At 44.3% G+C, this 25,827-nt stretch overlaps 1 protein-coding gene across 1 annotated transcript in view; it reads left to right on the forward strand.

The window, feature by feature from the left end:
• sh3rf3 (SH3 domain containing ring finger 3) overlaps positions 1 to 25,827 on the forward strand; it is a 295,179-nt gene that overhangs the window by 237,851 nt on the left and 31,501 nt on the right. The window contains exons 4-5 of the mRNA XM_033022646.1: positions 14,805 to 15,158; positions 23,428 to 23,534. Coding sequence (XP_032878537.1) covers positions 14,805 to 15,158; positions 23,428 to 23,534 — 461 coding nt within the window. The remainder of the gene's footprint in view (positions 1 to 14,804; positions 15,159 to 23,427; positions 23,535 to 25,827) is intronic.

The raw sequence follows: 25,827 nt of genomic DNA on the forward strand, positions 1-25,827 counted from the left end.
TCCTGTCTCTCTCTCTCTCTCTCTCTCTCTCTCTCTCTCTCTCTCCCCCTTCTAATAAATTCTCTAATTATCTGAATTAACTAGTGTGCAACTTTTGGCACTGACGAGTTATGAATACCTTCTTATTGATATTTTATCTAAATCAGTGCCAAATTTCAGGTCGATACCAGACATGGGTCACAAAAGTTAAATTCTAGAGTCTTTTTGATGCTCGTTCCACAGCCCATTAACTTTGTAAGAGCATGTAGCTCCACCATCTATTCGGGAATACATTCCAGATTTCAAATAGCCTGTCGGTGAAACAAAACGCTTCCTCTCAATCTTTCACTCCTCACTTTAAACCTATTATTCCTCTAGTCTTATGCAGCCCAGCCAGAGGGAAATGTTTCTCACTGGCTATCTGATCTACACCTCTCATGAGTTTGGATAACTCCATCAGTTCCACTCTCGCTTCTTCTGCTCCAAGGAAAACAAATCTTGCTTCCCCAGTCTCTCATAATTTTAAATGTTGGCCTTGCGAGTGGCACCCAGATTCTGAAAAAAAAAGTAGATTTCAGAAAATGATATGCATCATTTTGGAATTGGATTTGATACATCTGGTAAGTAATTATGGGAAAGGGGTGAATTGTGCATATTGTAGTTACTTTATGGAATTGGCCCCATAATTCAAAGCATAACGTGTCTTCAAATGCAGAGCTGAAATACAAGCTGTGGAAATACCCATATGAGCTATCAAACGGCAAATTAATATGCCCAGAGAGTGGACGAGAAACCAGTTCCCATAATTTTAGCGAATCTCACAGCAGCGTATAAAGGATGCATTAATTCCCATGAATCCCCACAATTCTTATGAAAAATGAAATATATAATCAGAAACACAAGAGAAAATGTAATTCAATTCCATTGGAAGTGCATGTGGATAATATTATGGGACTACTCATTGAAGTTTATTCACCCTAATATGCACAAGGAATAGCTGGGAGGTTTTTGGTTTGTTTGCAAAATGAAACTCCTTCAGATCTATCTGAACATATGATACTTTTTGTTTGTTTGCTGCTGAAGCCTTCACAAGATCTTGTAGTTTCAGGAACATAATTACTTTCAACAGCTCCTTACCCACATCCTGTAATTTAGTATGGTGTTGCGTTGGTGAATATTTTTCACTTATGATTTTTTTCCACATTAATATTATATAAATTGTTGTAATCTTTCAAGTGGTCAACTTATGACAGGGTTATCCAAATATCAACTATTCCATTGGGGTTATTGAAACGTCTTATTGGTGTAGAGACTGTTGAACTGGGCTTGTTATTCCAAGAGTTACTGCTGGCACCGTGCCATATTTAACATCTCTCCTGAGCCCCAGGTAACATGAATGTTGACACAAGGGCCAACCACATATTAATGGTCTTATTTGCAACACTCCTGAAGATTTGACTTCGAGTTACATGGCCATACAAGTATTATTGATGGAAATATCCGGAAATAAAAACTGCAGATGCTGGAAAACCCAAAATAAAAAAAACAAAAATGCTGGAAATATTCAACAGGATGGGAAGTATAGATGGAGAAAGAGTTAACATTTCAGATTAACAGATCAGGGCGTAGAGTTGCTGCCTTACAGCGCCAGTGACCTGGGTTCGATCCTGACTATGGGTGCTGTCTGTTCTCCATGTGAAAGCGTGCTCCGGTTTCATTCCAAACTCCCACATTCCAAAAGCATGCAGGTTCGTAGGTTAATTGGCATCTGATCAATTGTCCCTACTGTGAAGGATAGTCCAAGTGTATGGGCGATCGTTGATCAGCATTGACTCCTAGAAACATAGGTGCAGGAGTAGTCCATTCGGCCCTTCGAGCCATTCATATGATCATGGCTGATCATCCATAATCAGTACCCTCGTTTTGGCTTTTCCCCCATATCCCTTGATTCCCTTAGCCCTAAGAGCTAAATCTAACTTTCTCTTGAAAACATCAAGTGAATTGGCCTCCGCTGATTCCATAGATTCACAACTCTCTGGGTGAAAAAGTTTTTCCTCATCTCAGTCCTAAATGGCCTACCCCTTATTGATAAACTGTGACCCCTGGTTCTGGACTCCCCCAACATCGGGAACATTTTTCCTGCATCTAGCCTGTCCAATCCTCTTAATTCTTAAGAATTTTATATGTTTCAGTGGGTCGAAGGGCTTGTTTCCATGCTGTATGACTCAGAATCCCCGGCGATAACTTACCCACCACTGATGTTAAGCTCAGCAGTCTGAGGCTCCAGACTTTCATAAATAAAGATACATTAGGCACCCACCAGTCTTCCAGCGTTCCACCCCTGAACATCAATGATACCTGGGACCCTGAAATTTCTTCCCTAGCTTCCCACAATGTCTGAGGATACACTTCATCAAGTCTCTAGAAGTTACAGCACATACTCCCATCTTCTAGCTCAATAAGGATTAAACAGGCAATGGCAGAATAATTCAAGTCCCAAATTCATAAATTATAGGAGCAGAATTAGGCCATTTGGCCCATCATGTTTAATCTGACATTCAATCATGGCTGAACTATCTTTCCTTCTCAACCCCATTCTCCTGCCTTCTCCCCATAAGGGCTGTCCCCCGTACTAATCAATAAATTAACTTGTTAGATAGAAGAGCCTAACATAAAAAAAATATATATACTTTTTAGCCCCTTGTACCTGCTTTGCCATTCATTAAATCATAACTTTTTACCTCAGCCCCACATTCTTGCTTCCTTAACATCAAAATATCTACTGATCTCTGCCTCAGATATATCTAGCAACCGAGTCTTCTCTATCCTGTTGGAAAACGGACTTTCACAGATTAATTGTCCACCTGATAGAACAATTTATTTTCATGTACTGAATGGTTGATCCCTCATTTTAGGAAAAAGACAGAAATACTGAAGTCCGTCAGCCAGCCTCTGTGGAAAGAACAGCCAGTTAACGTTGCATGAAAACTGAAAAAGAAATAAAGCAAGAGGAGATTTAGGGTCTCCTTGTGTACAAGAGATAAAGTCAGTTAGTTTGGAGAAGATGTATGAGGCTTGAAACTTTGGACTATAGAAATACAGTGTGGAAACAGGCCTAGGTTTGATCCTGACTACGGGTGCTGTCTGTGCGGGTTTGTACCTTCTTCCTGTGACAACTGCTTCGGTTTCCTCCCACACGCCAAACAGTACAGGTTTGTAGGTTAATTGACGTCGGTAAAAATTGTAAACCAAGATGCCCCATCTAAACTAGTCCTATTTGCCTGCATTTGGCCCACATCCCGCTAAACATTTCCTATCCACGTACCTGTTGAATTGTCTTTGTAGCCTCAACTACCTCCTCTGGCAGCTCATTCCATGTGCACATCACCCTCTGAGTGAAAAAATGTTGTCCCTCAGGTTTGTATTAAATCTTTTCCCTCTCACCTTAAACCTATGCCCTTTGGTTCTTCATTCTCCTACCTTCGGTAAGGGAGTCGGTACATTCAGCCTGTCTATTCCCCTCATGATTTTATACACCTCGAAAAGATCACTCCATAGCCTCAGTCTAAAGAAGGGTCCCAACCCAAAACATCACCTATTCTTTTTCCCCTGGGATGCTGCCTGACCCACTGGGTTACTCCAAAATGTTGTGTCCGTGTGTATATGTTGTTATTTGAGTATGTCGGTTTACATATGAGCTTCTCCCACAGATCTCTGCACAGAAATGCAGATGTTTAATTTTTCTTGTGGTGATTAGAGGCACCATTGAATTAAATGGAAGCTATCTCCTTTCATTTCTCAGTTATCCAGTTTTACAGCTAATCCTGCTGTTTATTGTGAGTGACTCCATTGCTGTACAATAAACCCATGTACATCAAAGTAACAACCAGAGGTATTGGGAAGGATTGTGTAATCCAGGAGTTTGTTGGTCACCATTTGCCCCATTTAACTGCAGCGGCATTATTATTTCATATTCCCACAAGATGTACCTGCGTCGAATGTTAATTGCAAAAGTGGAGCGTTTTGGTATTATGAAACACTATTGTGTGATGTAGGGTTTAAATAAAACATATCTACATGGCAGGATTATTGTCACAAAGTGTACCTGCCCAGAAGAGTATTATTCTTTAGTAACAACTAATCATGCTTTCTGAGTGATACTGCTTAATATGTTTGCTGGATGCACCATTACAAAACATGAAAGGCTAAACCAAGGGAAACGCAAACACACATGGAACTATGCTTTCTGCTGTATTTTGTAAATGTGTACTGTGGCTCGCTCCGATTCTTCAGACCATTGTTTGTTCTCTGGCTTGACTGGGGATTTGGAGGATGCTCCCAGTAGACCCCTGAGGGCATCCATTTCCTATACATCTGTTGTACTCATTGACTCGCATTAATAAATAAAATCCTCTGCAAAGATAGTATTATTTACGTTTGGAGAAATAACCAGCTTCTGAAATGGGAGCAGAAGGCCTGGGAGCCTGTCTCGGCTTGTTATTTATCAGCAGGACTTTGCAAAATCCCCGATGGGAAGGGGGTTAATACGCAGAACATTGTGAACATATCTGAGAAAGTCCTCAGCAGGAAATATCTATTACAGCCCATCTGCCAACATTGGATGGTCAGCCATATTTGGCCTGCGTTTGACTTTTCTGTTGTGCATTGCCTTGTTCCGCCCAAGGGAAGCAAGCTGAAAAGGAAATGCTTTTGTCCATAGAGTACAAAAAAGTAGTGCGCTTGCTGGTAGCAGTCCTGTATTGGAAGTAAATCAATATTTTCCACTGAGGCAGGCAACTGGCTTGGGAGCACATTGCATTATTGTTAGATTCCAGAGAAGAACCAATTCTTTGGAATTTGGACTAAATTTACACCTCTGAGGTATATTTACTATCTATGTCTGGAAGGTTGCCAGAGAGGGAGCTCTACTGCATTACAGTGATAGTTATTCACAATGTGGCTTCTTTATTGCATGTTGATAAGCGGAAGGACACCATGCTGCAGACTAAGAACATCTTTCCTAATCCCTCGAGTTTAAATTTATATTGTCTCATCGGGAAGCCTGCTTTATATTGTGGAAATGTTCGTGACTTTCCAAACCCTTTCCATTGTTGCCTCCCCTCCTCCCAACGTTGTCTTTATCCAACATTCACTGATACATTTTCCAGCCACATTAATTTGGCCTTCAGGTAAGGGAGCTGTGGCTGTAACATCACCTCAGGTAAAATGAGGTAACCTGTAATGGGTCTGCGATGAGGCAGAGATCTTCCTATTATGAAAGGATTGGTAGCATGGCATATGGTGCAGATAGATAGACAGTGTGTGTAGGAAGGATCTGCTGATGCTGGTTTACAATGAAGTAGACACAGAATGCTGGAGTAACTCAGCGGGACAGGCAGCATATCTGGAGAGAAGGAATGGGTAGCGTTTGGGTCAGGACCCTTCTTCAGGCTCCCTTGATAGAAGGAATGGGGAATGCAGATAGCATTACAGCAAGGATGAAAAACACAAAGTGGTAGAGTAACTCAGCGTGTCAGGCAGCATCTCTGGAAGACATGGATAGGAAACATTTCATCATTATATCAAACATTTGATCAGCCATGATCATATTGAATGGCGGTGCAGGCTCGAAGGGCCGAATGGCCTACTCATGCACCTATTTTCTATGTTTCTATGTTCAGTTCAGGACTGACTGAATCAGTCTGAAGAAGGATTGTGACTCAATGTTGCCAATCCCTTCCCTCCACAGATGCTGCCTAACCCGCTGAGTATGTATAGTATAGTTTAGTTTATTGTCATGGGTATGGTGATAAGCTTTTTGTTTGGTGCTATCCAGTCAGCGGAAAGACTATACATGACTACAATCGAGCTGTTCACAGTGTACAGATATATGATAAAAGGAATAACGTTTACCGCTAAATGAAGTCCAGTAAAGTCAGATTAAAGGTAGTCTGAGAATCTTCAATGAGGTAAAGTGCTTAGTGTTTTTTTTTGTAAACTAGCATCTGCAGATCCTTGTGTCAACATTATGGTAAGGATGATTCCTACATAATCTTGTCCGCCTATGTTATGCAATAAAAACTGAAACACCAGAGGTCAAATGAAAAGTTAAGTTGTCCCTTGACACAAGGGCCTTCAAGTGATGTTGGCAACCCTGCAATGGAAACGGTTTCAATCTCAGTGTGAGAAAACATTCAAAGCACAGATTAGACATGGCCCAGAAATGTGTGTCTTCAAACGGAAGATTCTGCGTCATGATCTGGTGGAACACAGAGTTCATACCCAAAAGCAATGCACTGCGTACTACGCTATCAATCTCATCCACTTCACTGTGGAAAGATGCCAACAGGAAGCCATATGTTTCCTAACAAAAAGAGAATGAGAGTCCGCCTTGGCAGTCTGGTCTGCGCTTGTTGAGTCCCTGGTGGCATCTAAAGGAGACCTGGAGCAGACTCCTTCCCGACTTCTCAGTGGGTGTTGGCCTACAACGCCAGGAAATTCCAAAGTGGGAGAGGGAGGAGATAGATTTTTTTAAAAAGTGAAATTAAATTGTGCTCTGTTTTTGAAAAGAGCATGAAATGCTTGCTACTTCCAATGCTGACATTTTTATGTGCGGATTGCACGCATGAATTACAAACCTTGCACTGCCTCAGAGCTTGAAAGCTATGGACAGGATCAGCTGCAGAAAGACGCCGCGTGCAGCTTTAATGTGCTCTATTGACTCTGGTAATGACTTCACATTGCAGACTCCACCTGGTGTAAATGGGTGTTTAATTGAATATCAGCTGGGACTGAGTGCGGTCTTCACCTGCATTCACTGGAGATGATGGATTGCAACAAGTCAACTTAATTTGTAGGCTTCATACAGTTAGCTTTTATCATGGTGATATGTGGAGTTACAGCCTGCCTGTGCTGAATCCTTTCCAATTTCAGCTTCCAATCACTGGAAGGAAGATGGTCCGTGATTAGTTTGTTAACTCTGGCTGGCGCTGACGATGGCTGCCACGGTGTACTGCTCCTTGCTGTTTTGTATGTGTTTGTCCGTTTGTGTCGTCTGTGAAAACCCTACAAAGATTAGCCTCCTTTTGCTCTGGTATTTTATTTAATTCACATGTTTGTTTCATTCACATGATAATGTTTTATTATTAATGTTTAATGTTTTATGTGTCATTCCTAACTGTCACTGTATGTCATGTTGTTACTTGCAGGCAGAGCACCAAGGCAAATTCCTTGTATGTGAATACTTGGCCAATAAACTTATTCATTCATTCTGTAACTTTGGGAAGTTAAATTTCCCACTTAATTTTGTCATTTAGACTTTTATACTTTAGAGATACAGCGCCGGAAACAGGTCCTTCAGCCGACCGAGTCCGCACCAACCAGCGATCACCCCGTACAATAGCACTATCCTACACCCTAGGGACAATTTACAATTTTACCGAAGCCAATTAACCTACAAACCGTACATCTTTGGAGTGTGGGAGGCAACTGGAGCCCCTTGGGAAAACCCACATGGTCACAGGGAAAACGTACAAACTCTGTACAGACAGCACCCGCAGTCAGGATTGAACCTGGGTCTCTGGTGCCGTAAGGCAGCAACTCTAACGCTGCACAACCGTGCTAACCTGAATGTCCTTGAACTTAGGTTTTTTTGTATTTGCTGATGTTTGTTAATCTCAAGGAAGAGCTGCAAATATTCACGAGGATGAAAAGTAGATGTGGACAGTAAAAACCTTCTGCATCGGGATAAAATAGTAGGTCAGTACCAGCCTCCATAAATGGAGGGATATAGCAGGCTATGATATTTATTTTATGGGACACGGCCCATAGGTATTTATATTCCTTTTCCATTGAGTGCTCGTGGTACTGAGCTCCTGGAAGAAGCTTTCCATTCTCATTTTCAGGTATTTGTAGCCTTTTATGATGACAATAATGTGCCACAGTTATGTTCCAATACAACCCACAACATCGGAGCCCCTGTATGTGGTAGATTTTAATACAATGCACACATTCATCTCATGAATAACATAAAAGGTAACTGCTGTTGATTTTGACCTATTATTGGAAATGTTTAAGTTACATTCGTTTTTAAATAATTTTACTTATTGATCACCATTAATCAATCACCTACAATGCCAGAAGGATACATTTTAACACTTCCCGTTCCTGGAGTTTCTCTCTCTCATCCTTCCAGCAATATCTTTCTGTCTTTATATTATAAAGTCATAGTCATGGAGTCATACAGTGTGGAAACAGATCCTTCAGCCCAAGTTCCCCACACTGACCAACTTGTTCCATCTACACTAGTCCTACCAGCCTGCGTTTCCCTCTATCCCTCTAAACCTATCCTATCCATGTGCCTGTCTAATTGTTTTTTACACGTTGCGATAGTACCTGCCTCAACTATCTCCTTTGGTAGCTCGTTCCATACATCCACTACCTTTTGTGTAAAAAAAGTTACCCCTCAGGTTCTTATTAAATCTTATTTCAGGTTCCTATTATCTGGGCCACACTGCTGCTGAAAATATTACAGTCAGGAGTTCATTCATCAAAAGCCCAAATGCATTGTGCTGTTTATATTGATGGATTACGAGCATTTTCTGGCTGAACAAAACCAGAAAATTCTCAAAATCTCTCCATTCCTCTCCTTATGGAGGTTTGTACAGGTAAATCTGTAAAGAGTGTCTCTATCTCCAAAGCAACACTCAGCAAAATCAATAACCCCACTCTCACCATCGACGGCACCACTGTCTCCCCATCTCCCCAGGCCCGCAACCTTGGCGTGATCTTTGATTCCACCCTCTCCCTTGAGCCTCACATCCACCATGTCATTAAAACCTCCTTCTTTCATCTCCGCAACATCGCCAAACTATTTATTTCATTCCCCTTACATGTTTTTCCTCTACCTGCTAAATGTTTGTAAGGTGTCCTTGAGACTCTTGAAAGGCGCCCATAAATAAAATGTATTATTATTATTATTATCTAGTCTCTTCTATCTACCTCCCCTTATACCTATTTCCATCTTGATGGTCTTTCTCCCTTATGCCTTTAGGTTTCTTTGGCCTCCTGTCCATTTCCTGTTCTCTGCCACTTCTCGGCTTGAAACATCTCGTAAAACTCATCTGCCTATACCCTTCATAAGTTCTCAATAAGTAGACATTAACCTACTAGGAAGAATTAAAAGCACAAATTATGTTAATGTTTACAGGATCAATTGGGAGATCTCTACTGAGTTTCGGCTATGTAAATTTAAAACAGAGGGATTAGGAAAGATATTTATAGCATACTGGTGGTGCACACTAAGAGGCAGCAAAATCTAGTTCATAACTTCATAAGTTCTAGGAGCAGAATTAGGCCATTCGGCCCATCAAGTCTAATCTGCCATTCAATCATGGCTGATCCATCTTTCCCTCTCAACTCCATTCTCCTGCCTTCTCCCCATAACCCCTGACACCCGTACTAATTAAGAATCTGTCAATCTCTGCCTTAAAAATATCCATTGACTTGGCCTCCACAGCCATCAGTGGCCATGAATTCCACAATCCCTCTTAATGCCTTTGCATGTCTTCTTGTACTTCTCTGAAATAATGAGCTAATTTTCTATTTTGAAAATCGTGTTTACATTCAACTTATTTTTAAAACAAGTAGACATTAACCAACTAGGAAGAATTAAAAGCACAGATTTTGTTAATGTTTACAGGATCAATGGGGAGATCTCTGCTGAGTTTCGGCTATAGAATCATGTATGTTTCTAGCACAACAGTAAACCAATTTGATCTAATATTCACTGAGGCACATGATTGGATTATGTAGAAGAGTAATGGATGGGCGACCTGAGATACTGATTAATCAAACACCTGGTTGGAAATGCAGCAAATGCTTTAAAATGTGGGGGGAGGAACTGCAGATGCTGGTGTAAACTGAAGATAGACACTAAAAGCTGGAATAACTCAGTGGGACGGGCAGCATTCTCACTGAGTTACTCCAGCCTTTTATGTCTAAGTCCTTTAAAATGTTCTCCTGGTTTCCTCCTGAGAGCCATCATAATATGAACCAAAGGGTTGGTCAAAGGGAGAAGCATTCAGCTAAATTTTAAATAAGAGAACATACATAAAGAGGTTTGGTGAGGGAATTCTGATCACAAGCTGGGTAGCTATAGACCCCAGCACTGCTGGTGGAGAGTGGTCAAAATCAGGGATGTAAGGGTGGTACAGTGGCACAGTGTTAGAGCTGCTGCCTCAGTGCCAGAAACCTGGGTTCAATCCTGACCTTGGGTGCTGTCTGTGCGGAGTTTGTACAATCTCCCTGTGACCATGTGGGTTTTCCCCAGGTGCTCCGGTTTCCTTCCACATTCCAAAGACGTGCGGGTTTTTAGTTTAATAGGCTTCTGTAAATTGCCTGTGGTGTGTAGGATGTGAAAGTGGGATAAAATAGAACTAGTTCACGGGTGATCGACGGTCGTCGTGGATTTGGTGTTTCCACCCTGTATCTTGAAACTAAAGTAAGAAAGGCCAGACGAATGGAATGATGATTTTTTTTTTAATGTGGAACAGGAGGTTACAAATATAGGGCGGACAATTTCATGGAAAAACTTTAGACAGGGATAAAATTTCAAAATCGGGGCATTGCTTGACCAAGTGCCAAAGAAGATTATGGAAGGATGAAAGCCGGCATATGTTAAAGTACAGGCATCAGAGTTTCAGATAGACACTTCATGTGTAAGGTGGAAGGTCAGCCTGAGAAACACTGGAAGATTATGTCTAAGAATTATAAAGGCATAGAAGGATTTCAGAATTAGATGAGTTGAGGGAGGGCCAGATGTTATAGGACAGAAGAAGGCAGTTTTAGTAATGGAGCACATGTACACTAAGGAGCTCATCCCTTGGTCAAGTATTACACTAAGACTGCAAAAGGTTCACCCACAGATAATGACCAGGGAGAAGTCTAGATTTAGAAGTTAGAGATCTGAGTTCAAATAAAGAGAAAGGCTTCAGCTTTCCCTCCCCCCAAAATTGTTCATTCGGAAATGGGTTTGGACGGCCAGCGTGACAAATTGGTCTAGGTTTATTTTTGTTACGTGTGCCGTGGTACACATAACAAAACGTTGACTCTGGCTTCACCACCACCATCTGTGGCAAAGTGTTCTAGGCCCCCACTACCATCTGTAAATAAACTAGCCCCAGAGGGATAAGGAAGACTCCAAGTGCAAGGCACCGAGGCATTAGACTTTTAGACTTTCGAGATACACCGCAGAAACAGGCCCTTCAGCCCAACAATGGGCCATTATGGATTCTACCCTTCCTGAGGTGATCTGTTGCCGGGCCTTTTCTCGCTTCCAGTTTACCCCCCACCCCCATTCCCCCAAACACCTCTATCTTTCAATCTGAAGAAGGGAATTTCTGAAATATTTCCAAAATGTCACCTATTCCTTTTCTCCAGTGATGCTGCCTAGCCCCCTGAGTTACTCCAGCATTTTGTGTCTATCTTCGGTATAAATCAGCATCTGCAGTTCCTTCCTAAACTCTAATGTGAAACTTGTTGAGCTTTGATAGGGCTACTTTCTCGAAACTCAGGACACCTTGTTATATTCACATTATCAATATGTGGTAAAGAAAGAGATATTTTTATTCACAACTATGTTTTCCAGCTGATTTAACTGGAAACATATACTATAGCAGAGACCCTGACTTTAAAATTTACATTAAGCAAACATATTGTCACGTAGAAGGCATAGAAATGGCAGACAGTCAGAACATTTTTCCCAAGGTAGTAATGTCCAACACTAGATGGCATAGCTATAAGATGAGAGGAGGAATGTTTAATGGAGATGTGCGGGGCAAGTTGTTGACACAGAGAGTGGTGCAGGCCTGGAACGCATTGCCAGGTTGGTGGTGGAGGCAGATACAATAGTGGCATTTAAGAGGCTTTTAGATTGGCACATGGAAGTGCAAGGAATAGAGGGATATAGATTATGTACAGGCAGATTAGATGAGTTTAACTTGGCATCACGTGAAGAAAGGAACTTCAGATGCTGGTATATAGAGACAAAGTGCTGGAGTAACTGCGGGTCAGGAGCCTGACCCGATGGGTTATTCCAGCACTTTGTGGCCTGAGCCGTTGAGTTACTCCAGCACTGTCTAACTTGTTTGTTTGGCACAGACATTGTGGTCCGACAGGCCGTTCCTGTGCTGTACTGTTCCAAGAATTCTACCAAATGTTTTCTCAACTTTAAGCACAACCAGAGCTGCTTTATTCAAACAGCGTCTAAAAGCCATCAGTCATGAAAATCTAATCACTCGGTCACAATGCTAACATCACTCTTGTAATGCATTTGTAAGACCTTCTCTGCAGGCTGTGAATTACTGAGGTTTGGAGACCTTACCTTGCCATTATAAATCATCTTGCCTTTAGATGATGTGAGTGCTTACATTGGTAATGCCGTTAGGTCTTAGAAGCTGCCTTCTATTGGAATGCATTGAAAAAATGAATAATGCTACCTGCACACTTATAATCATCAATGACCTAAAGTTTCTATAAAGAGCATTTAAGACATTGAATGTATAAACATTATCAAAACAAGAGCAAAACCAGGAATGAAAGCTAACTGATGTGTCTGTGAAATAACATAGCAATTTGTACTACCAGCAATGGCAGATGATGTAGTAGAAATGTCGGTAGAATTCGATAAAGCCTCACTCAAGGAATTGAGAAGGACAGGACAAGTCCTGTGAGATCTGGCAGGATATCTGATGGTTTTCCAAAACAGTCAACAGTGAAGTACAAGTGTATCGACTTTCTGCTCAACCTGCTGAAAAGTAATTTATTTGATACTTACTGTTTAGTTCAAAAGGATGCCCCCTGTGTTTTAGTTTTTTTTAGTTTTAGTATTAAAGATACAGTATGGAAACAGGCCCTTCGGCCCACCAAGACCACGCCGACCGACAACCACCACTAGTTCTATCCTACATATCAGAGACAATTTACAAAAGCCAATTAACCTACAAATCTGCACGTCTTTGGAATGTGGGAGGAAACCGGAGCGCCCGGAGAAAACGCACGCAGTCACAGGGAGAACGTACAAACTCTGTGCAGACAGCACCCATGGACAGGATTGGACCCGGGTCTCTGGTGTTGTAAGGCAGCAACTCTACTCCTGCTCCACAGTGCCACCACAGCCCATTGTGGTTTATTCTATTAAGATGACTTAATTTTGGTGTACCGATCCTGGTTCTTTCTGATCTCTCCACCACATGTGGTTCTATGAACAACAATGCCATTCACTCCCTACGACTGACCCTAAACTCCCGTTTCAAAATCAGATGACCACAATGGATGTCCACAAATTGCTCTTTTCACGACAAGGCCAGGTTCAGCCACATGCATCCCACCAGACCTGTGTGCAGTTTGGGGAAGCATGCTGGGAGATGTGCCTTGAGTAGCACAGTGGCGCAGAGGTAGAGTTACTGCCTTACAACTCCAGAGACCCAGGTTTGATCCTGACTACAGGTGGCTGTCTGTGTGGAGTTTGTACATTCTCCCTGTGACCGTGTGGTTTTCTCCGGGTCCTCTGGTTTCCTCCCACATTCCAAAGATGTGCAGATTTGTAGGTTAATTATCTTCTGTAAATTTCCCCTGGTGCGTTGGATGCAAAACTAGTCTAACATAGATCTAGTGAAGGTACACAAAATTGCTGGGGAAACTCAGCGGGTGCAGCAGCATCTATGGAGCGAAGGAAATAGGCGACGTTTCGGGCCGAAACCCTTCTTCAGACTGATGATCTAGTGTATGTGTGATCATTGATTGGCACGGACTCTGTGGGCCGAGGAGCCAGTTTCCGCAATGTATCTCTAAGCTAAACTAAAGAACATGTGTGAGCCAGTATGGGAGATGGAAATGCTAAGTCTAGAGGGACGTGAGCATACAGCTATTTGAAATGAGATGTTCAACTAACCAAGGAGACATTGTCGTAAACATCTGCAGACCATAGTTATTGTGCAGGAGGATTGCTGCAGCCAGGAATCCCTGCAGAACAATGGTTCAATGGCTCTTTATTGTCATGTATGCACAGCACAGTGAAATTCTTTTGCACAACCCACAAATGCACAGTCAACATAGTTTGCCGCCATTTACAAAGAAAAATTCCAAAGTCCAAAGTCCAGTCCTCAAGCTGTTCTTGCAGAGCAGAAGCTTGCACCTGTGGCACTTGCTGAGTCGCAGTGGATGCACTTGAGCCTCCTGGTTTAGCTTTATGGAGTTGGCAAAGAAATCTATGAGGCCATGCACCACTGGAGTGGCCATAGCAGCAGACAGGTGTGTAATCACAAGGCTTGTTTGGATGGATCCCCATGTGGTCTTTATAAGGCAGGTTATGATCTTTAGTTTAGTTTTGTTTAATTCCATTTAGTATATTTTATTGTCACGTGTACCGAGGAACACCCCTGTGTCAAGCAGCCAAATACTTGCATCAGCAAGTATCCATGGTGTATCTTTCAATCAATGCACAAAAAAGCACAATGTATGTAGAAAGGAACTACAGATGCTGGTTAAAAATACAAAGTGCTGGGGTAACTCAGCGGGTCAGGCAGCATCTCTAGAGAAAAATAATGTGTGACGTTTCAGGTTGGGACCTTTCTTCAGACTAAAGCAGTTCTTTCAGACTGTGGAAGGGTCACGACCCGAAACATCGTCCATCCTTTTTCTCCAAAGTTGCTGCCTGACCTGCTGAGTTATTCCAGCACTTTGTATCTTCATAAAGCACAATGACTTACTCAATTTTTCACGTTTTCAATGATCTTTAATGACTTCTATTTATTTATTTCACACAGCTAAATTCTACCGCAAAGCAACTGATTGAGATGGATAAAAAGTGTCTGCCAGTTACACAGAACAGTAGTGTGCCACTGTCAGCAGCTATCATTGCAGGTGCCAGCCCATCCCCCGGCTCTCCCTTAAACAGCGGTGGGGCAGCCTGCGCAGTTCACAGACGGCTCGACGGCAAGAAAAACGCCAAGAAACGGCACTCCTTCACTTCGTTCAGCATGTCACACAAGTCTTCCCAAGCCGTCAGCAACAGGCACTCCATGGAAATCAGTGCGCCCGTTCTCATCAGTTCCAGTGACCCCAGGGCTATCGCCAAGATTGGAGAGGTCCCTCCTCTGTCATCTAGTGCGCCTACCCAGGTAAATGCATCTTGTGAAAAATATTCAAAACTAATACAATCTCGATCAAGAATTGCATTTCATTTATTTTCTTGTGTAATCTGTTAAAAAGTGTATCTCATTCGTATAAATCTGGAGAGTGTGAGGAGAGAAGGCAGGAGAGTGCATGGGGAGGGCAGGAGAATGGGGTTGTGAGGGAGAAATAGATCCGCCATGATCGAATAGTAGAGTAGACGCGATGGGCCGAATGTGTCATAATCTAGGATTTTCTATCTCAGCGGTGATTCATAAATGTCCAATGTACTGAAATAGAAGGCACAGCCAAATCGCACATGGAGTTCTGTCTAATTTGTTATTAATTATCAGACTCCAGGTGAGGACACAAGTAGCTAGAGTGGAATGCAGGGAATGTTACACCGCTACAAAGCAGCTTTCCGTTATGTTGTGGGGACTAACAATGTGGATCAGTTCTGATGCCCACTTGTGTTAAAATCTTGATAGATCCTCATCAGTATCATTCTGACCATGGTCCGATGTAAACTCAGAGTTGTTGGATCTGTATCATGTCCAACCTGTGCAAGAGTAGGTTCTCCATCAGAAATGCTGGTAAATGGCGGACATTTTCACACTAGTTCATGTTCTTAAATCACAGGAGCAGAAATAGGTCATTCGGCCCATCATCGAATCTGCCATTCAATAGTGGCTGATCTATCTATCCCTCTCAACCCCATTTTCCTGCCTTCTCCCTGTAACCTTTGACACTCTTAAGGGCCTGTCCTATTTAGGCGATTTTAGGCGGCTACAGGCGACTAGGCTGTTGCCACATGTTCGCTGGGGTGTCGCCTGTATGTTCGTGAGTAGTCTCCTCAGTCGCCCAAAGAGTCGTAGCGTCTTTCTGGTCGTCGCTGGATTTTCAAAATGTTCTAAATTTTTTGGCGACAGTCGGTGACTGTGGGTTTGACGCCAATGAGCGTAGCTTGACTTCTCCTGATGTAGGTGCTGTCGTAGGTTGGCGCCAGGTGACGTAGATTGTCGCCGATGCTGACTTCGATTAATTCCATTGGCGACTACCTACGTCAAGCGGCGACAGGCGTCAAGAGAAGTCAAGTAGTGACAGGCATTGGAAAAACCCGCCACAGAAGTCCACTGAAGTCAAGCTACAACAGCCAGTCACGATGCTAATGAATGAAGTCCATCTACGCCTATACCTGCGACAATCAACGACAATGTACGACCATCGACGATAAGCTACGACCGAACTGGCGACAACCTACGATAGCTGGTGACCATTGGCGACAGCTGACGCGACTAGCTACACCAGTCTACACAGTGGTGCCTCTGTGGGAAACACTTCACGTAGTCAGGTGACTATAGTGTGTTGACATTGTGCATTTTGTGTTGGGGACATTGGACATTTTCCATGACCCTCCTAGCCCTGGACAGCCTGTAGTTGAAGATCCTCCGCTCCCTTGACATCCGTCTGTGAGGGTATGGCTTCATCATCCATGACCTGAGTGCGAAGGCATCATCATCAACCAGTGTGTAGGGGATGCCAGGGTTGTCTTCTCCTGGCAGAGGTGCTGGATCAGGAAAACCTGCTCTTCCTTCTTCCAGTGCTTGCCCAAGGGAGGTCTCTCTCCAGATCCCACCATCAGCGACACATACAGGAAGTTGTAGTTTGCATCCACCACAGCTAACAGTACGATGGAATGGAATGTCTTGTAGTTGAAGTACATAGAACGTCCCTTGGGTGGACACGGGATGGCCACATGCTTGCTGTCAACTGCCCCATATGTGTGTTGGAAGTTCCATCTAGTATCAAAGCCCTGCGCCACTCTCTTCCACTCATCTGGTGTACTAGGGCAGTCCATGACTTCATCTTCATAAGCATTGATGATGGCCTCACAGGTCTCTCGGACAACCTTGCTGACGGTGTTGTGGGCAACAAGAAAGCTGTAGGAGAGGCTATTGTAGGAGTCTCTTGATGCCAGGTAGCGGAGGGTGATGGCTAGGCGCAGGCCTGGCTCCAGTGGCTTCCTCATGAAGGTCTCCTTTTTCTCCAGGAGAGGGCCCACTCGTGTCTTCAGCTCCTGAAACAGCTCAGGGGGGAGCCTAGTGAAGTTTCTGAAGGCAGCCTCATCTTCTTGCTGGAGCTCAGTCATCAGGTTGCCATATCAGCCTCACCTGGGTCTCTTCAGGGACAAGGGCTTAAACCACACAGACCTCTTCATGGGCTTCTTCTTCCCCATTCTTCTTGTCCTTCTGTCTTGCTGATCTTTAAGCACGAGGGCTGCTGCAAGCAGCAGGGCTTCTTCTTCTTGTGAGAGCAATGCCCTCTGATGTTGCTCCATGATAGTCATGATGCAGAATGATGGGAAACCCTAACCTACAAACCCTTTTATAGGAAAATTGGGTGATTCCATTGTTGTGGAGGCCAAAATGACATGAATTGTCTTCAGTTGTCCTCATTTGTCACCGACAGGGTCGTTGCTTGTCGTAGCTTGTCGCAGGTGGACGTAGGTTGACTTTGGTTGTCATGTAGGTGGTCATAGGTTGTTGTGGGTGTGGTCGTAGGTGGATGTCCTAATGGGTCGCCAGTTGTCGGTAGCTTGCCATAGCTTGACGTCGACTAGGTGGTAGGTTGTAGCTTGTCGTAGACATTGTCGTAGGGGGGCCCAGTCGCTAGTTTTTCGGTGACCTGCTTACGACTATGACAGACGCCAGCAGTCGCCTAAAAAATCTTACTATTTATTATCATATAGAACATGGAACATAGAACAGTATAGCACAGGAAAATTTGGCCACCAATGTCAGTACCGACACTTGTCACAGCTAAGATGCCAAGATTAACTCTGCCTGCATGTGATCCACATCCCTCCATTCCCTGCAATATCCGTGTGCCCATCTAAAAGTCCCTAAATGCCAATATTGTATCGGCCTCCACCACCAACCCTGGCAGCATGTTCCAGGTACTCACCACCTTCTGTGTAAAATAAATTGCCCCGCACATCTCCTATAAGCTTTTCCCCTCTCACCTTAAAGCTATGGTCTATAGTATTCGATTTTTCCATCCTGGGAATAAAAGGTAATGACTTTATCCAATCTATACCTCTCATGATTTAAAATACTTCTATCAGGTCTCCCACAACCTCCGGAGTTCCAGAGAGATAAATCCTAGTCTGTCCAACCTCTCCCTGTAGCTAATACACCCTAATCCAGGCATCATTCTGGTAAACCTCCTCTGGATGCTTTCCAAAGCCTCCACATCCTTCCTGTAATGGAGCAACCAGAACAGTACTTAACGCTCCAAATAAATAGAGAGCAGGTGGCTGTCTAAGCTTTGTGTATGCTTTGTGTAGTTCTGTTAATTGCTTGTTTCCTGCTCACACAATTTGAAGAACACTTAAAGATTCAATCAATCAAAATCAATTTTTAATTTCTATTTGCTTGTACATAAAAGAATGAGAGCCCAAGTAATTATTTCACGAGCCAATGTTCTTGTGTGGTAAGCGAAATAATTTAATCAAAAACCTGATCAATGAATCTGATTGCCTAGTTTTTGTTTGGTTCGCGTAGAATACCAAATTTGTTCCGTGTCCTCTGTGCATGCGACACACCTATGCACAGATGCATCCAGTTTGTGCAGCTCTGTCATGCGGACTCTAGTTAACACAATGTCGTTTTACAAATTTGTTCCTCCATTTGTGAACCTGGCATTACACCTTGCACCTAAAACCAATCCACCGATTGCTTCTCCTACAGCTCCACCACTGATTTTCAGGCACCTTTGCCTTGCCCTATTATCCCTTTTGCCGGACCAGCAGAGGTCGCAGCCTTGGCGGGAAGGGGGGGGGGGGGGGGGGGGCGAGGTACCGGCCCGTAAAGTCGGACGCGGAGATCTGCTATGGGAACGGATCTGCCAGTTCTGTCTGGGCCAGAGTTCCAGAGCCCCGGCTGCAGGGGGCAAATTCAACCCATCGATCGGCACGGAAGTCCCGATGAGGTCCAGATTGACCATCACACTCAGCCTGGGCATCACATTTGTGGGTGGACTTCCGGGGAGGATTTCAAGTGCGCTCCCATAATTTCTTCCGGATTGAAGAAGGTGCCAGACCACCAGTTGCCGGAATATCGGTGGTGGATCTGTATATACCTTCACCAATTCCCGGTGTCCCAACACACCCTCCTCACACTTTTAACTGACGTTCGCTCCCAGCTTCTCTCAAGTGCAGCCCCATGACTCGTGACCCACAACCCTCAACTTGATGATCGGGGGATCACAATCCTGATCTCCTCTATGTTTTGAAGGACTGTTACAATTTTTGGCCAATAAGTATTATATAAAAATACACAAAGAAAGTCTCACGTATCAAAAATCCTTTGTTGGAGAGAGATTAGAAATATTGGTTGCAATCTCTCAAAATTCCCTTGACTGGAAAGATCCCGGTGGGGAGAGGTTGGCAATGCAGGTAGCTACAAGGAATTGCAGGTGATGGATTACAAAAGAAGACAAAAAGTGCTAAGTAACTGAGCGGGTAAGGCAGCATCTCTGAACATCATGGAAAGGTGACATTTCAGGATGAAATCTTTCTTCAGGTCTAAAGAAGGGTCCCAGGCCGAAACGTCACCTATCCATGTTCTTCAGAGACGCTGCCTGATCCTCTGAGTTACTCCAGCACATTGCGATCTACTTAAAAGTACCAGTCCTCTCTGGGTTATGTAGCCCAGAGTTTTATGGACACACAGTTCACATATGAATGTGCATTGAAGAGGCCAGCGAGATGGAGTGGGATGGATTTGCCAGCTGCAGAGAGGCAACAGGCATCTTCTGTCAGCGGGTAATGGTGCATTTCCGTGTGTGTTCTCTCCCAACCTCAACCCTGAAACTGCAACAACCAGGGACTGGGTCAAGTCAAGCAAAGCTGGGAGATGTCAACAGAGTTGCACACTCGCTCGCTGAATCAGCTACGCTGGATAGCGGCTGGTACTCCCGCACCTGCATGCGCCCCCATCACCGTGTTGCTCTCATCCTCTCCCACGCCCTGTAATTGCTGACGCAAAGTGCTGAAGTAAATCAGCGGATCAGTCAACATCTCTGGAGAACATGGATAGGTTATGTTTCAGGTCAGGACCCTTGTTCAGACTGATTGGTCATAAGTTCATAAATTTTAGCAGAATTAGGCCAAGGGCAGCATGGTGGCGCAGCGGTAGAGTTGCTGCCTTACAGCGCTTGCAGCGCCGGAGACCTGGGTTTGATCCTAACTATGGGTACAGTCTGTACAGAGTTTGTACATTCTCCCTGTGGCCGCGTGGGTTTTCTCTGAGATCTTCGGTTTCCACCCACACTCCAAAGATATACAGGTTTGTAGGTTAATTGGCTTGGTATAAGTGTAAACTGTCCCTAGTGTGTGTAGGATAGTGTTAATGTGCGGGGATCGCTGGTTAGTGCAGACTCGGTGGGTCGAAGGGCCTGTTTCCGTGCTGTATCTCTAAACTAAACTAAACTAAACTAAATTCAGCCCATCAAGTCTACTCCGCCATTCAATCATGGCTGATCCATCTTTCCCTCTCAACCCCATTCTCCTGCCTTCTCCCCGTAACCCTTGGCACCTGTACTTGAACAGACGGAATAATGTCCTATTTGAAAGCGCTCCATTAGCACTGCACTGGAGTATCTGCCTAGCTTTTTACACTCGAGTCTCTACATTTTGCTTTACAGGCAGAAGCAGGAGTATATGTCAGCAGGAGTATATGTCAGTAAATTATTTCATGCACTACTTGCTTCTTCAATGCTACACGATGAAAAATCAATGTTTTCCTGAAAGGAACAAGATAACATGATTTTTCTGTGATTTATTTTCACACTACCCGTGGATACAATACGTGTAGCGACATCAGTCCTTGTGCAGTGCTTACTTGGAGCTGAGCTGGGTGAGAGGAGGTCGTGTTGATTTAAAGCGGACTGCTCTTTGGAGAGTCACAGCTCAGCCAGTATATAATGCCACAAATAGAGTGCAAGCTGTCTATTAGAGGGTGACCCACACAATTCAGAACATGGAGCAGTACAGCACAGGAACAGGCCCTTCGGCCCACAATGTTTGTGGCGAACATGATTCCAAGTTAAATTGATCTCATCTGCCTGTACATGACCCATATCCCTCTATTCCCTGCACTTCCATGTGCCTATCCAAAAGCCTCTGAAACATTATTATTGTATCTGCCTCCACCACCAATGCATTTACACTCTCTGTGTAAAAAAACCTGCCTCACACATCTCCATTATTTCCCCCTCTCACCTTACAGCTGTGCCCTCTAGTGTGTTTCGGAACCCTGAGGGAACAGCTCAAACCCACATTCACTGTCATTCCCCAAAGCTCCTTTCCTGTATCTTCTGATTAACAAAGCTCCTGGAAGGTGAGATGTTCCAAGTCATTCATGACTTCCAGCTTTTTGCGGGCACATCACCAGCCAGTCAGCCCTGTCAGGAATGATCTGTTGTCAGGATTGCATTGCATTTGATTCTTTAAACTTTTAGACTTTTACGCCCCTGTCCCACTTAGGAAACCTGAACGGAAACCTCTGGAGACTTTGCGCCCCACCCAAGGTTTCTGTGCGGTTCCCGGAGGTTGCAGGTGGTTGCCGGAGGTTGCAGGTAGTGGAAGCAGGTAGGGTGACTGACAAAAACCTCCAGGAACTGCACGGAAACCTTGGGTGGGGCACAAAGTCTCCAGAGGTTTCCGTTCAGGTTTCCTAAGTGGGACAGGGGCATTAGACTTTAGAGATGTAGGCCCTTTAGAGAAACAGGCCCTTTAACCCATCAGGTCGGTGCCAACCAGCGATCACCCCGTCCGTACACTAACACTATCCTACACATTTTGGATAATTTACAATTTTTACCAAAGCCAATTAACCTACAAACCTATATGTCATTGGAGTGTGGGAGGAAACCGGAGCGCCCAGAGAAAACCCACGCAGTCACAGGGGGAATGTACAAACTCCATACATACAGTACCCGTAGTCAGGATCGAATCCGGGTCTCTGGCACTGTAAGGCAGCAACTCTACTGCTGCATGCCCTAAATTCCTTAGCTTCAGGATCATTGCAGACAGTGGTGGTTTATTTAAGCCACATGCCACAGTTTGGAGGATATATATAAATATTCATTCATAACTGCAAAGCTAAATTGTGTTCTTTTTAATGATTTCTCAATGGTTACATTTGTTTCTTTTTTGTCATATCGCTGGAGTGGCTCAATTTATGTCACAGTGAGTTAGATTTCATGTTAACGAATGTAGAAAGAATCTCCAGAGATGCTGCCTAACCCGTTGAGTAAAGGGCCTGTCCCACGAGCATGCGACTCCATGCGGCAGGCGCGACCTAAAGGGCCTGTCCCACGAGCATGCGACTCCATGCGGCAAGCGCGACCTAATGTGGTCGCTTGAGCCGTAAGGCCTCGCGGGGCCAGTCCCACTTCGATCGCTGGAGCCGTATGGAGTTGTGCGGAGCCGGTCCCGACATCGTGCGGGGCTCCGAAATACTGACCGTATTCAAAAATTCCGCGCGGCAACGGCCTGCCGGCACGCAGCCACCTCAATGCCATACGCACCGCCTCGACGCCGTACATCACGCGCGAACTTCCCGCGGACTTTGCTCGAACTTCATGTCATTCACTTGACCTCCGCGTGGCCCCCGCTTCTGGTTTGGTCACGCTTGCCGCATGCAGTCGCATGCTCGTGGGACAGGCCCTTTAGGTCGCGCTTGCCGCATGCAGGCCGCATGCTCGTGGGACAGGCCCTTTAGGTCGCGCTTGCCGCATGCAGGTCGCATGCTCGTGGGACAGGCCCTTTAGGTCACGCTTGCCGCATGCAGGCCGCATGCTCGTGGGACAGGCCCTTTAGGTCGCGCTTGCCGCATGCAGGTCGCATGCTCGTGGGACAGGCCCTTTACTCCAGCACTTTGTATCCATCTTTAAAAGAATCAAACTTCACCTTGCAAGGAAATATACATTTTGCAGAGTTTAAATAGTGGAATTTCTGAGTAAGGGCACTGAGGGAACATAGAGAAACAACATAGGGAAATCACAGGCAGTGATTCTGTATTTGCATTCACTACTTTGTTGGTCCCATGCAAAGGATAAAATGGGTTTTAGTGCTGCTGCTTTAATTGAACAAATCGTCTTTTTTAATTGTCAACCAGCTAACCATCAAGTATTCAACCATCAAACAGTAAACATTTGGAAGTAATGCCAATGATTTCTGTATTAAATCTATGTGTCTGATATATTTTACAGGCTTCATCTCTTACTGCCAATGCAATTGGTGGTGCAGTGGGTCCGAGATTGGGGGCTGCCATTGGGGAACAAGGAACAGCACCAAAGACCCAATTACCGCTCAATATGTAAGTGATAATTTCTAATTAAAGTTCTATCATGTGTATAGTGTCAGGCTTCTCGGACAAGGGGGAGACCTTGGTTTGGGACCACATTTCTTTCATGCACCACTCTTCATGAAGTCTCTTAACGGGTGGATAATGCACGGTCACTCCAGGTGACAAAGACCTTGAAATAAGGAGGAAGGAACTGCAGATGCTGGTTTACGCCAAAGATAAACCGCCAAAATGCCGCAGTAACTCAGCGGGACAGGCAGCATTCCTGCTGAGTTACTCCAGCTTTTTGTGTCTAAGTCCTTTAAAATGTTCTCCTGTTTTCACCTCTGAGAGCCATCATCATCTCCCTTGAAATGAGGATCAGGTACATTTGACAACTAAATACCTCTTTTACTGTTATGCCAAACAACAGTTATCTAAATTGCAACAGTCAGGCAAAAGGATCTGCTAATTATCATTAATGGATGTTAGATTATAGCTCCAAAATTAAACTTGAGTGGTGAGATTGTGCCTGATTAGTTTGATAAACTGCCTTTATTTCAATTGAATGCACTTCAGTCTATTGGCTTGCCGACAGCTAAAATCTAATGAGATACAGAACAGGACAAGTAAATACTATTATCATGGTTCAGTGGCATGGAGAACAAAAGCAAGCATGGATTGGTTGAATCAGATGGCCCATTTCTTGCTGGTTTGGTCCCCCTGCCTGGAATCACCACACACTTGCTTCCCCTTGTTTGGTATGACAGAATGATTCAGCATTGAAGAAGCAAGGAATCGCAGATGCTGGTTTGCAAAAGAAGACACCGAGTGCTGGAGTAACTCAGCGGGTCAGGCATCATCTCTGGAGGACATGGATAGGCGATGTTTTGGGTCGGGTCCCACACTGATTCTGCATTGAATTTGGCCTGAGGTCGAGCCATCAGCCCTATGTGTCCATCTTGTTCCATTTCCTGCTCCCTTAGCCCTGCAGGCTCTTTCAAGGTTTCAAGGTCAGTTTATTGTCACATGTAACAATTAAGGTACAGTGAAATTCAGATTACCAAATTCAGCCATACTAAAAAAAGCAACAAGACACACAACTACATAAAAGTTAACATAAACATCCACCACAGCGTATTCCCCACGTTCTTCACTGTAATGGAAGGTAATAAAGTCCAATCTCATTTCTCTTTATTCTCCTGCGGTCGGGGCAGTCGAACCATCCACAGCCGGCGGTCGCAGTCCCCGCCGGGGCAATTGAAGCTTCAGCGTTGGGGCGGGCGAAAGCTCCTGTGGCTTGGAGTCCCCGATGTCGGTCTCTAACCAGAGACCACGGGCTCCACGATGTTAAATTCTCGCAGGCTCCCACGGTGGAACCCCTATGACGACCCCCCGACAGGGATCGCGGGCTCCGTGATGGTAAGCTCCATGAGCTCCCACGATGGAGCTCCCGGTCGATCTGCAGCAAAGACCGCCAACTCCACGATGTTAGTGCGGACGGAGATACGATACGGGAAAAAATCGCATCTCCGTCAAGGTAAGAGATTCGAAAAAGTTTCCCCCAATTCCCTCCCCCCATCCCCCACACTAAAACAAGCTAAAGAACACTAAAAAGCATACATTTTACACCTACAAAATAGACACGAAGAAGGAAGGGACAGACGAGGCAGCCATTGTTTGCGCCAACTGGTGAATCCTTTCAGATATTCATTCAGCTTCCATTTGAAACCTGTAATTACATAAAACATAGAATGGTACAGCACAGGTACAGGAATTTCAGCCTACAATGTCTGTGCCAAACATGAAGACAGGTTAAACTAATCTCTCCTGTGCATGCACATGATCCCTATACCTCCATTCCCTGCATATCAATGCCTATCCAAAAGCCTCTTAAATGACCATTCCTGGCAGCAGCACCTTGCAGGCACACACACTTTCTTTGTGAAATCAAAATATGCTCCGCACATCTCCTTTAACTTTTGTCCCTCAAAACTAAGCACTCCAGCCTGATGTTTGAACTTGCCTTTTTACCTACCCTCAGCAATACAATACAGATCTAAACATTAGCAGTGTAAACATTCTCTCCTCAAGTCATGATTAATCCTTTTGCTTATACCTTTATTTTTCACACCTCTTTCAACAAGAACATAGAACAAAGAACAGTGCAGCGCAGCAACAGGCCATTTGGCCCACAATATTTGTGCTGAACCTGCCATACCTGGGATTACCTGGATCAGGGACGCTTCAGAAAATTCGAACATGTGGATTGGACTTTGGACTGCTTTTGTACCCCTTGTAAATGGCACCAAAATATGGCGAGTGT

Source organism: Amblyraja radiata, chromosome 6, assembly GCF_010909765.2.
Source record: "Amblyraja radiata isolate CabotCenter1 chromosome 6, sAmbRad1.1.pri, whole genome shotgun sequence".
NCBI lineage: Eukaryota > Metazoa > Chordata > Chondrichthyes > Rajiformes > Rajidae > Amblyraja > Amblyraja radiata.